Source organism: Echeneis naucrates, chromosome 4 (genome assembly GCF_900963305.1).
Source record: "Echeneis naucrates chromosome 4, fEcheNa1.1, whole genome shotgun sequence".
Classification (NCBI taxonomy): Eukaryota; Metazoa; Chordata; class Actinopteri; order Carangiformes; family Echeneidae; genus Echeneis; species Echeneis naucrates.
Genome location: NC_042514.1, coordinates 17883803 through 17895586, shown reverse-complemented (window position 1 = coordinate 17895586; position 11784 = coordinate 17883803). Strand labels below are relative to the sequence as shown.

General features: G+C 38.9%; 1 protein-coding gene across 11 annotated transcripts in view; it reads left to right on the top strand.

The window, feature by feature from the left end:
* Window positions 1-925: 925 nt before the first annotated feature.
* dock7 (dedicator of cytokinesis 7) overlaps window positions 926-11784 on the top strand; it is a 43933-nt gene continuing 33074 nt past the window's right edge. For 9 of the 11 annotated variants that reach the window (XM_029500526.1, XM_029500525.1, XM_029500524.1 and 6 more), the window contains exons 1-14: window positions 1016-1053; window positions 4404-4503; window positions 5460-5635; window positions 6406-6474; window positions 6605-6734; window positions 6830-7042; window positions 7243-7328; window positions 7430-7496; window positions 7994-8143; window positions 8864-8944; window positions 9141-9303; window positions 9846-9988; window positions 10146-10239; window positions 10428-10590. In XM_029500526.1, coding sequence (XP_029356386.1) covers window positions 1016-1053; window positions 4404-4503; window positions 5460-5635; window positions 6406-6474; window positions 6605-6734; window positions 6830-7042; window positions 7243-7328; window positions 7430-7496; window positions 7994-8143; window positions 8864-8944; window positions 9141-9303; window positions 9846-9988; window positions 10146-10239; window positions 10428-10590 — 1673 coding nt within the window. Of the gene's footprint in view, window positions 1054-4403; window positions 4504-5459; window positions 5636-6405; window positions 6475-6604; window positions 6735-6829; window positions 7043-7242; window positions 7329-7429; window positions 7497-7993; window positions 8144-8863; window positions 8945-9140; window positions 9304-9845; window positions 9989-10145; window positions 10240-10427; window positions 10591-11784 lie in introns of all 11 variants that reach the window. The other 2 variants (XR_003840675.1, XM_029500519.1) reach the window with 1 other exon arrangement.

Genomic DNA, 11784 nt, shown 5'->3' with positions numbered 1-11784 from the left:
CTTCTAGGCTACCATTCACTTGTTTTTAAAAAGTAGAACCAAAGAGTGTTTTCGCTGTGAATCGTTTGTCTATCTTCATGCTCTGTATTTGGTTAGTAGACAGGTTGTTAACTGCGACATCAATTATGGAACATTTCAATAAAGCTTAACTAGTCATGGTTTTGTTTGACGAAAGCACAATAATGGTAATCCTTGTACAATCCTACTGGAAAGACCAGAGAAAACAAAGATGAAAACAAGTGAATGTATGTGCCTCTACCATCAAATAAGCATACATACTGTTTAATCTAGCGCAAAAGTTAAACACTAATCTGGATTAAGACAAAAATTATCCTGCAAGAAAATAATAGTGTGTTGCAAATTTTTCTTTTACTAGTTTCAGAAAATGATGAAGGACCCCAAAACAAGATGGGCACAGTTCCCCGGCCTGGGGCGTTCCTATGCGGAGTTTGTATGTTCTCCCCGTGCTTGCTTGGGCTTCCTCCGACCCTACAAAAGCATCCAGTTTAGGTTAATTTGTGACTCTGAATGAATGAAGTGAAATTAAATTCCAGTTCCGATAGATTTATTAAAAGTAATTTACGCCGTATTCTTTTACTCTGTAAAAAAGATCGAATGCTTAAAAAGAAAGAATTAAAATAAAATGAAGTTCACAATTGAAATATGTTGGCTTTCGATGAATGTCTTTGGTGTCAAAACTCAATAGCCTGCTCAGTTTTTGTATTGATGCCTTTGCGTAAATGTGAATGAAATAAAGGGAGGACATCATGCCAAACCTTCAAATTAAATCGCCCCCAGCTATTTTAGTGCAGCCTCATTCTTCATAGTATACTGCGCAGGAGAATTTTCGTTGGGTGTGTTCTGTTGCGCACTCGTGTGGCCATTACGGCAATGATTCCATTCTCCCGTTTGCCCATTTTCCCTGTGGCCGTAGTGAGTGAGTGGAAATCGGATCCCGTCTGCTTCCTGCGTGCCTGCCTGGGGATTTCGTTAAAGCACATCAGCGGCCGCTGCTATGGCTGAACGCCGCGCCTTCGCCCAAAAAATCAGCAGGTAAAGACTCGGGAGCCCGCAACGAGCTGGTAAAAGACACGGCGAGCACTTGGCCGCCTTCACATAGGTCGCCCTCAGACCACCGCTGAGGGAACCCTGTGGAGGAGGCCCAGCCGCCAGCACAGCCTGGCTGCTCCGAGCTAGCCGCTTGTTAGCCATAACGGCGAAGATGCTCAGACCCACCCAGACTGACAGACAGACAGACAGACAGACAGACAGACAGAGACACTGGATGCCAACAAAGGGGCGAGATGTAATAGCGTTGTGATGAATGTCCTCTGATCAGGCAGGAGATAGCGTTTGTAATAATCTTCCGCACCCAGTGATAGTAGCTCTTAACTCATGAACCGTTAATTTTGTGCAGCTAGTTAGCTATCCTGACCACAGCGGGCTACCGACGGGCAGCTAGGTAACTGCAGGCACTGCTAGAGATGTGACTGAACTTTGTAGAGGTGTATTTTGAGCGAGACGTCGTTTGCAGAAGTGAGCAGGGATCCGTCAGACAGGAGGTCTGGAAACAAAAGCCTCCTTCAGCAGCTATCAAACAGCGATACTATTATCTTCCCCGCCCCTTAGGCAGATTAAAGTAATCTTCTTAACAAAGAGCTTTGTGCTAGCTGTCAAATGCCACCATTCCAGTCAGTGGATGGATGGATGGATGGATGGATGGATAGGTATGTAGGTAGTGCAATCATTTAGGTGTGGGTGAAGTGTTGTCTCTCTCAGCTCGCAACAATAAACGTGTTTTTTGTCAGTATCCCCGCTGAAGACTTCATTTCGCTGTCAAGTCATTGTAGTATTAAGAAAAGCAAATATATCTCCCATCATGCTGGTAGTTTTTTTTTCTCTGAACCAGCACTGGATGAAAATAAGATGGATGAAATAAGATTTTACACCCTTCTGAAAAGATGACCAAGATGATCAGAGTTTTGTTTTGTTTTAGTTTTTTTCACAATGGAGAAATGTCTGCAGTCACTTACTTTCCCTATGGAAAATTTACTAATTATTGTTAAAGGCCTTGTACATCCACAGTTGCTGACACTTGGCTTTTCTTCTTAAATTTCAAGTCCCTTAACATAGTTGAGTTCAGTTTCTTTCAATTAACGCAACAAGGTAATTTGGAGTTAAAATATTGTCAATGCTGGTGTGTGTGGACACTTCAGTTTCTTTGTTGACCTTAAGACAGGAGGGGCATGCATTTTAATTTAGTGGGAATTAACCACATCCAATTTCCTACACTCAATATTGATTTGAGCACACCTTTATCATGGCAGATCATTCACATGTGATTATTCACCTGATGGGAGTCAGCTAGCAAACCTATATATAACATATTTATGTTCCACATATCTTCAGATAAAACATTACCTTTGCAATTTAATATGAAAAGGGAGCTGATACTTTCAGACACACCCACACTAATAAAATAACATCATACATTGTCTCCTATAGACACTAAGGTCAATGCACACAGTGTACCATGATATCATTCATTTAGCTGTGGAAAAAAGATATCTCTAATCTACATAATTTGGCATGCATTTTTACAATAACAGTGGCTTCCATCACATCAGGGCTAATTTAATGACTAAAATTAAGAATGACTTCGCCATGTGGTTTATATCACAAGTTAGTGTTGAGTGGTTAATATCATTATCTTCAATGAACACCAGTTTATAGTTCTTCCAAGGAGCTGCTCTTAACTTGTTGAAATGGATGCCTTAAGAGCTGCTTATTTAATGAAATCATTCTTCTGTGCAGTGACCAGTGCTACTTAATGGTTTGTTAAGAGATACTGGGAAAATTGTGGAATGCGCATTTCAGTTGAGAGCTTCAGCTGCTCCTCAATGTTGACAGATCACATTGTGGTGAAGGCCACCGGATCTTCAATAGGTTTATGAGATGCAGAGATGAAGTCAGCACAACAGTGGTGATGAAGAAATAAGACCCAGGAATTATGTTTTCAATGATCTTATTGAAAGGATCACACCTAATCTTGCTTTGTGGTGATCTTTGCTAAGAGTCACTCTTAAAGTAGTTATTGTGATGTTGCGTCTGAGATGGAGCACAGATGGAGCCAAGAAAACTGGACAGCTTATTGGTTATGAAGGAATCTTTGATTTAAAAAAAATTGCTGTTGATAATAACTGTGGCTCCTTATGGACTCTGTTACTTGTCCAACATGACCTTGAGTCTTGTGTGACGATCCTTTATCCTTGGTTCTAATTTGTTATTTGTTAGTGACTCTTTGACTGTTGCCTTGAACAAAACAACAACGCAGCAAGTAGTACAAAGAGTGGTTTTGGTGGTTGCTGTGATTTAAAGGACCTATGCATGTGTGTGGCTACAGCTGCATTTGAACCCCAAGAGCTTTGTGCTGACCACTTGGATATAGAGGTTTTTATTTGTTTCTTTCCTCTCTGGGTGTAATAAATGATCCTGTCCAAGCCAACACTTGAAGACTATGAGCTGAGACACTAGAAAAGAGTGATAAAAGGGCAAGTGCAAATCTCAATGTTAGTTTGCCTTTTCTTAAACACCTTAACAATCCAGAAGAATGCAAAGTTTGTAATATTTTAACACCAGTAACTTACCTCACAATCCAATATTACACGTTAGCCAGTTTGTGATGACATTGCAATGTTTTCACTGTATAATTTAAATTAATATCAAATGTTTTGTCTTTTGCTATTTTATATTATTTTCATAACCAAATTGTTACATTTGTGCTGTGCATCAGGATTGAATGTTTTAATTAAGATACGAGGTGAAATAAAGTTTCTGTAGCGTTACACTTTTTTTGTTTTATATCGCTATTTTTCCCCTGTCAGATTACAACGAGGTGTCAGACAAATAATCATTGCCTACAGAGTTTATCAACTACCAACCATATATGATATTGCTTTTCTCAGATCCTGGCATGGAAGTTATTGTTACGTTATTGTTAGTAAATTAACTGAATTTGACAATAAGGCTTTAGTGGGGTAAACAACGGATGGCCATTATATCACTCATTACATCATGCAGACCATCTTTTGAAATAAGAATTAAAAAATGTCATCAGTTATCATGGCATAAAACCAATGATGCGAGACAAGATTAGATAAGACTAGTCTAAACACTGCATAGCCATCTCTGTTACAAGGACGGGGGAAAAAAAAGGCTGAGCATCAAATTGTGACCTTTAAAATAAAAAATAAAGTTTGATCAAGGATTTTGGAGAATGGTGAGGCCCCTTCTAATTACATATATGATAGCCATGTATGCTTAGTGGATCATCATATGGACTTGAGCGATGGACCTTATCAACTGTCTCTTCCTCCTGCTACCTTTCACACTTCTATTTGCAGGACTGTGGCAGCAGAAGTCAGGAAGCAGATAGCTGGCCAGTATGGGGGCTCCCCACAACTATTCAAAAACCTCAATGTTGGGACCACAACAAGCAACACAGTGAGTGACAAATCAAAGATGCCTTTCCTCTTAATAGTTGTGATCCTGTTATTGGTTTCCTCCTCACTCAAATGAAATGTTGGGGCTTGCTATATTAAGATTAAAAAACGTCAACACATGAACTGAAGAAAGTTGAGCTTTTTCATGTCTTAAAGCAAGCTGTGCATTCTGGTTTGTGGCTATTTAAATGTCTGAACAACTTTTGTAATGTTTTTCTAAAAACCACAATGAATAGCTGCTTACCACTCAAGCACTGCAGTGTGTTATTGGTTATTAGTGTTTGAGCTCAGACAGTATGTTTATTAAAGGGGTAGTGCAAATTGACCCTCAGCAGCCATGAGCCCAAACATCAACAAAAACTCTCTCTCTCATCCTTGATTAGCCCACAGTTGACTTTTAATTAAACTGTGGAAAGTATTTGTGTTCAAATTTCTCAAGAGAGTGGGAGACGAACACACTCACAAATGCATGCACACACAGACTTTAAGTGAGCCTGCTGAAACAAAGATTCCCTCTGGGTTCAAGCAGGATAAGGCCCAAGAAACCATTAGTGTGTGCTTTAAGTAGCTCACTTGCTAATGTGGTTACTTTTATCTATATGAGGAGATTTTAAAACATTTGTCCATATTGTAGATAGATCTTCCTTAGAGTAGATTTTCCTATTTAGAATTAAAGAATATTCTGAAGCCGGAACTGCTCTCTCCACAGAAATAACTAATTTTAACTCATATTGGTACCCATTGGTGCTGTACATGGTCTACATTCACAGAATGACAGAATGAATGAATAACACATAACTTCACCACTTCCCTTTGACGATTTATAGGAACCAACCAATTGAAACCTTTTATAGTAACAAGTGACAAGATGCACATAAAACGAACGCCAGATAGGAGAACTGAACAGTTGACCATGTGTTCATACCAAATTTACTCTTTCTCCCTTCACTCCTTCAGGTTCCCCTCACAGAGGCAGTGGAGCCAGTGGATTTTGAGGAGTACCTCATCACTCACCCTCCCATCGTTGAATCAGGTCCCTTGAGGGATCTGATTGAGTTTCCACCAGATGACATTGAGGTCATCTACACACCCAGGGAATGTCGCACAGTGGTACAAGCTGTCCCTGAGGAGGGGTAAGAGTGCTAAATGGTGGACTGAAGTTCTCGTAGCAAGTGCTGAGTGAAAGTACAGACTCCCACCATATGTATTGGCAGTGGTCTTTTTCTTTTTTCTGAAATAGGAACATTTTGAGTATTGTCTTGGACTGAAAGAATCTAGACTTTGTTTAAAACCCAGTGGTTTGTATTAACTACGAAATAAAAGCATCAATGAATACATTTATCAATTCAATATACTACAGTGACTGAAAACCAGAAAAAAGGATGTTTTAACAATTCAATGCAAAAAGGAGCAACCTGGTCGGAATATACAGAAAATATAACAAGCATGAAATCTAAAAAAATCATAATATTTTCTGCAAAACTTTTGAGTTAAATGTCAGAATTCTAAATAAAAAAATGCTATTCCCATTTGGCCCTGATCCTATTACATAAAAGAGAGTCTGTCTATGTCACCATTATTCCTGTTTGACTTTTTATGAAGTTGAAATAACTTTTTGAAAATGTTTTGGCTGCAATGCGTAACTCTGTAATGCAATGTTCTGTTAGCCTTTGTTATTATTGTTTTTAATTCTCCTAAAAGCTGCACCAAAGGCTTCAACACAAAAAGCCGGCAAACTGGCTGAAGAGATGCCATAAACAGTGTAGTTCACTTATGTGGGTGCCAGCAATACTGATATGACATTAGCCATTTTCTTTATTGACTAGGAAAGAATTGTCTTCAAAGTCTGTCTCTTATTAATGAATTAAGCCTCATTTGATTAATTGAGCGTGTCTTGCCACAGGGATACTGATCCTCACGTCAGAGATTGTGTCAGATCCTACACAGAAGACTGGGCTGTTGTCAACAGAAAGTAAGGCTTCACTGTGTGATGATCATGTTCTCTCAAAAATTTGGGATTTATCTGTAAAATTTGACCGCAAACACCATTGATCAAATTGCTCAAATAATAACTATATCCTAAATGACTGCTTGTCTTACAGATATCACAAGCTTGGTACCGGCTTTAACCCAAACACTCTGGATAAGCAGAAAGAACGTCAGAAAGGCCTGCCCAAACAAGTGTTTGAGGCTGATGAGATGCCAGACAGCAGCAGCTATCAAGACGACCAGGTACAAAATCATTTTGTGGCAGAAAATTTACACTTCCAAAGTAGTTGTTTCTATATCTGAGAAACTCAAATTTATACATGTTGGTTATTCTGTAGGATGACCTGAAGCGACGGTCAATGTCTATAGATGACACGCCACGTGGCAGCTGGGCCTGCAGCATCTTTGACTTGAAGAACTCCCTCCCCGATGCACTCCTCCCTCACCTTCTTGATCGTGCTCCCAATGAGGAGATTGACAGGCACAATGAAGACCAGCGAAAGGCTAACCGTCACCGCGAACTGTTCGCTCTGCATCCTGCTCTCGATGAGGTAAAGTACACCCTTTTACCTAACCATTTTTTGATGGACAACATCAAATTTATACTTACACGTGTGAGAAACGATGGGCCTCAATCTTTGCATTTAAATCCATGGCAAGGAACCCAATAATTTTCTTTATAATTTTTTGATAGTTTCCAAGTTTTTTTTCCCCCTCCCTTTAACTTGTGACCATCTGTGTGAATGTATAGGAAGAGCCAATTGAGCGCCATTGTGTGCCTGAAGTACCTAAAGAACACTTTGGCCAGAGGCTACTCGTCAAGTGCTTGTCCTTGAAGTAAGTGGTAGACTGCCTTTTTCAAGGAAAAAAAAGCCTTTTAGCTCTTTTATTTAACTGCTGCTTTTTGCTGACCAACTCCTTTTTCTCTCCCCTTGAAGGTTTGAAATCGAAATTGAGCCCATATTTGCTAGTTTGGCCTTATACGATGTCAAGGAAAAGAAAAAGGTAAGCTGTTATGCTTTCCTCAGTGCCTCCTCAGCCCTGAGTTGTTGGGTCACTTCTGCAAACCTTTAAAATTGTTGGGAGGCCAAAATGAATTTGATGACTGGACTATAAAATTTTATGTTCTAGCCCTGTTATGCTTGTGAGAATGCAGTTAAATCATAAACTGGAAATGTGTATCTATCTGAAGAAGTTCATCTTCTTCTATCTGCTCCTGTTTAGCTGACAGACACTAGAGGGTAGCACTTGCCTTGATAAGTGGATCTCTCGTATATGTCGGTCTGCACGGGAGTGTTGTTATATCACAAAGGGGTTGTTTGTCACTGAAATGTTATCATGTTTGTCAGCTGCTATGAGTAAGAAATCAGGTTGTGGTAATACAGCCATTCATTCAAAAATTTTGATTGGACAGTAATGGTTGTCATGTTGTGTTTACACTATTAGATTTAACATTCTTACTATGAGCATATCGTGATTACCCTTTTTTATGTGTCCCTTAGATATCAGAGAACTTTTTCTTTGACCTGAACTCTGAGCAGACGAAGGCCATGTTGCGTCCGCATATTCAGACAGCAGCCATCTCTACGCTGGCACGCTCTGCTATCTTTTCCATTACTTACCCATCCCAGGATGTCTTTCTGGTCATCAAGGTTGGATCATTTTGATATCATCTTCTCCTTTCTGACAAATCTTGTAAAATAAATTAATTAGTCACATTACTCAATTCTAAAATTACATGATTATGAGATGATCTCCTCTTTTGTGAAACCTTTTTTATAGTTAAATACTTTTTGAAGACAAAATTCTCAGGCAGCATTGGTGGTTGAGTGGCTAAAGCTCAGTATCCCAGGTTTCATTTCCGGCCTGGGACCTCTGCTGCAGGTCATGAACCTCTCTCCTTGTTTTCTGTCAGCATTTCTGCCAAATACTGATTGAAATAAAGGCATAAAAAGCCTAAAAAGGGAAAAGATATACACATAAGAGACTCTCATTCTATCCCTTTTGTGAAAGAGCGCTTGTCTTTGAAACCTTTTGTCTTGTAAAAGTGAAACGTAAAAAACTCTAATAAATCACTGGTACCCCCATTAAAAAAAAAAAAAAAAAAAAAAAAAAAGAGACATCTGATTTATATGAATAGTCCTCAAATACTGTGCCACCTTGACATACTTCAAATATAATTTCCAGAAAAATGCACCGTCTTACAGGTGGCTGAACAGTAATTTGAATTAAAAAAAACAAAACAAAACAAAACAGCAAACAAAAAAAACTAACAAAAAAAACACCTAAACAATTTTACAGGTAGTACCTGTGGACTCACTTCATTGCTGTGTGTGAGTGTGTTGAGAATTAACTATGTACTTTGCCCACAGCTGGAAAAGGTACTGCAGCAAGGTGACATTGGAGAATGTGCTGAGCCCTACATGGTCTTCAAAGAGTCTGATGCTGCTAAGGTATTTCGAAATTGAATTGCACATAAAAAAAATTGAATGCTTGTGTTAAGCATATTTCAACAATCGTAAATATTAGCATAAATAGCATAATCAAATCTTTGGAGGAATTAATTAATAAATAGACTTAATTATACATTGTAAGCTGTCCTTTTTTTTTGAAAATCACAGATATTAACTTAACATGTGCTTTCTATAGAATAAAGAGAAGCTGGAGAAACTTCGCAGCCAGTCAGAGCAGTTCTGCCAACGTCTTGGCCGCTACCGAATGCCCTTTGCTTGGACCGCTATCCATCTAATGAACATTGTTAACAGTGCTGGCAGTCTGGAGAGAGATACAGAACTTGAAATGAGTCTTTCAGGTCTGACATTGCTTTTTGACTAAAGCCTTTGGATTGTAACTGTAAACATATGCATTTTACTGTGGAGCCACTGAAAATCTCCAACAATGTTTTCATGCTTCCACTCACTCACAGTCTGAACGTTACATATTTCTATTGAAGGCAGAGAGAGAAACAGAGCGCTGGCAGTCATGCATAGGGCTCATGGGCATGTCAATACATGACCACACACTAAAATCTTTATCTAAAGACAACCTTCCTACTACAAATAGTACATAAAGCAAATTTAAACAGAGACCGAAACAATCCAAAAAGTAACTACCCATATTGATTCCTGGTGTTATTTTGAGTTTGACATCATGGTGTTTGTCTAACCTTTGACCTCCCAAAGTCTCTGTGATGCTGACTGTGATGCTGACTGTGATGGCTGTTTCTTTGTTGCTAGGCAGAACACAGGAATATACATGCACACAGATAAGTCAGCTTCCATGCTGCAGCAGGTGAACATTCTGCCAATGAACCAAATTGAATATTTACTGCTATTTTTCTTTGTCCATCTACAGAGAGAAAAGGCTCATGGTCAGAACGAAGGAACTCAAGCATCATGGGAAGGCGTTCCCTAGAAAGGACCACCAGTGGAGATGAGTCATGTAGTCTGACAGGCTTTAGACCTGCAACACTTACCATCACAAACTTCTTCAAACAGGTGTCCACAATATCATCTGCACACACAAACATCCCTGAATGATATATTTTATTCATAGTTGTAGATCTATCCACACGGACAGAAATTGATGGTCCTCCAGCTTAGTACAAGGTTTTATTTTTTTCTTTAAGTTTTATATTTTGCTTGCATGTTTTAGGAAGGGGACAGACTGAGCGATGAAGACTTGTATAAGTTCCTAGCAGATATGAGAAGACCCTCTTCAGTTCTAAGGAGACTCAGACCCATCACAGGTACAAAACTGACAGAACTGATGTCCTCAGTATTGTTGTTACTGACTCATCTCTGTCGTGCTTTCCTTGAATCACTATACATTTACATAGACATTTGAAGAAGTGAATCACATATTTCAAATGAATTATCTTCCTTTCTTGCCGTCTCTGCATCCCCAACCTCTTGTTTTCTGTGCTTGTCACCACAGCCCAGTTGAAGTTGGACATCTCTCCAGCTCCAGAGAACCCCCACTATTGCCTGACTCCTGACCTCCTGCAGGTTAAGCCTTATCCAGACAGCAGGGTACGCCCTACAAGGGAGATCCTGGAATTTCCTGCCAGGGATGTCTATGTGCCAAACACCACGTACAGGTATGGAAAAAAAGCATTTGTGTCCTTTCAGTTGGGGTTGGATGATATGGCCAGAATTTATTTCATTATTTATTTCTTAATTTCTGTCATAATAACATAACTCTGATATCAATATAAACATTGTAAAATTTGCGGAAAACCTGCCAAAAATGCCCACAATGGATTCTGTACCCAGAAACTTCTGAAAAATTAGTTTGCCTCTTCCCCTGTAAAACTATATGCTATTCTAGGTATTGCAAATGCTACAAGTAAATGAACAATCACCTTTTATTTGTATTCAGCCCTCAACTAAATAAACAAGAAACATGACATCACCATCAAATAAACAAACCAAGGCTTTGTCAATAATATCTTTAAACTAACTTTAAACTACAAAATAGGCTGATAACCTTATTCTTTTCTAAGCCGATAGTAACAAAAGTGCTTGAACCACATTAAACAATATGGAAAGTACTCCTAGTTGTTAAAGAATACAAAAAATGAGCAATAAAGACAGATGTGGGGTGGTGGTGGTGATGTTTGAGGAATGGGCTGGCTTAAACTTTTCTGTTGCCTCATCTTTAGGCTCTCAGGGTATTCTATGGAGGTAAACTGCTTCAAATGGTGGACAGATTTGATGTGTTCCTGCTTCTAGTCGGCTCCTCTTCAGTAAATTTTGCAGCACACTGAAACCTAAAGTTTATCTGATCTTTGATAACTGAACCACTTCTACGCCTCTGAATAAGTGTTTCCTCTCTTATCAACTATTTTGTCTGGTTTATTATGATTTGTGGATGCTTGTTCATTCACATTTATACTGCGGTCAGAGGGACACATTTAGCAGCTAAAACTCCCTCGGAGCCTAGCCACAATGCCATAGTCGTAATGCACCTATATATTATTATATATTATTATATATATTCCGCTCTTTTTGCTCAGCTTGAATGCAAAGAACTGACGGCAGCACCCTGTAATGAATGTTAGTCAGTGGCATACACTTAATTATGTACATTGAAATATTGAAAACCATATCACCATTATTGAAACATTTTCTATTTCAATCTCTTTTATGTTGGATATCCATGAGGTGAAGTACTGTTGGGTTGGATGTACATTTACATTTGAACTTACATTTCAGTAGTAATTTCTTTCCATGAACTGCAAGAGGATTTTGCCACACATACCTGCTGTTTTGCTTTGAGCCATACATGTTTG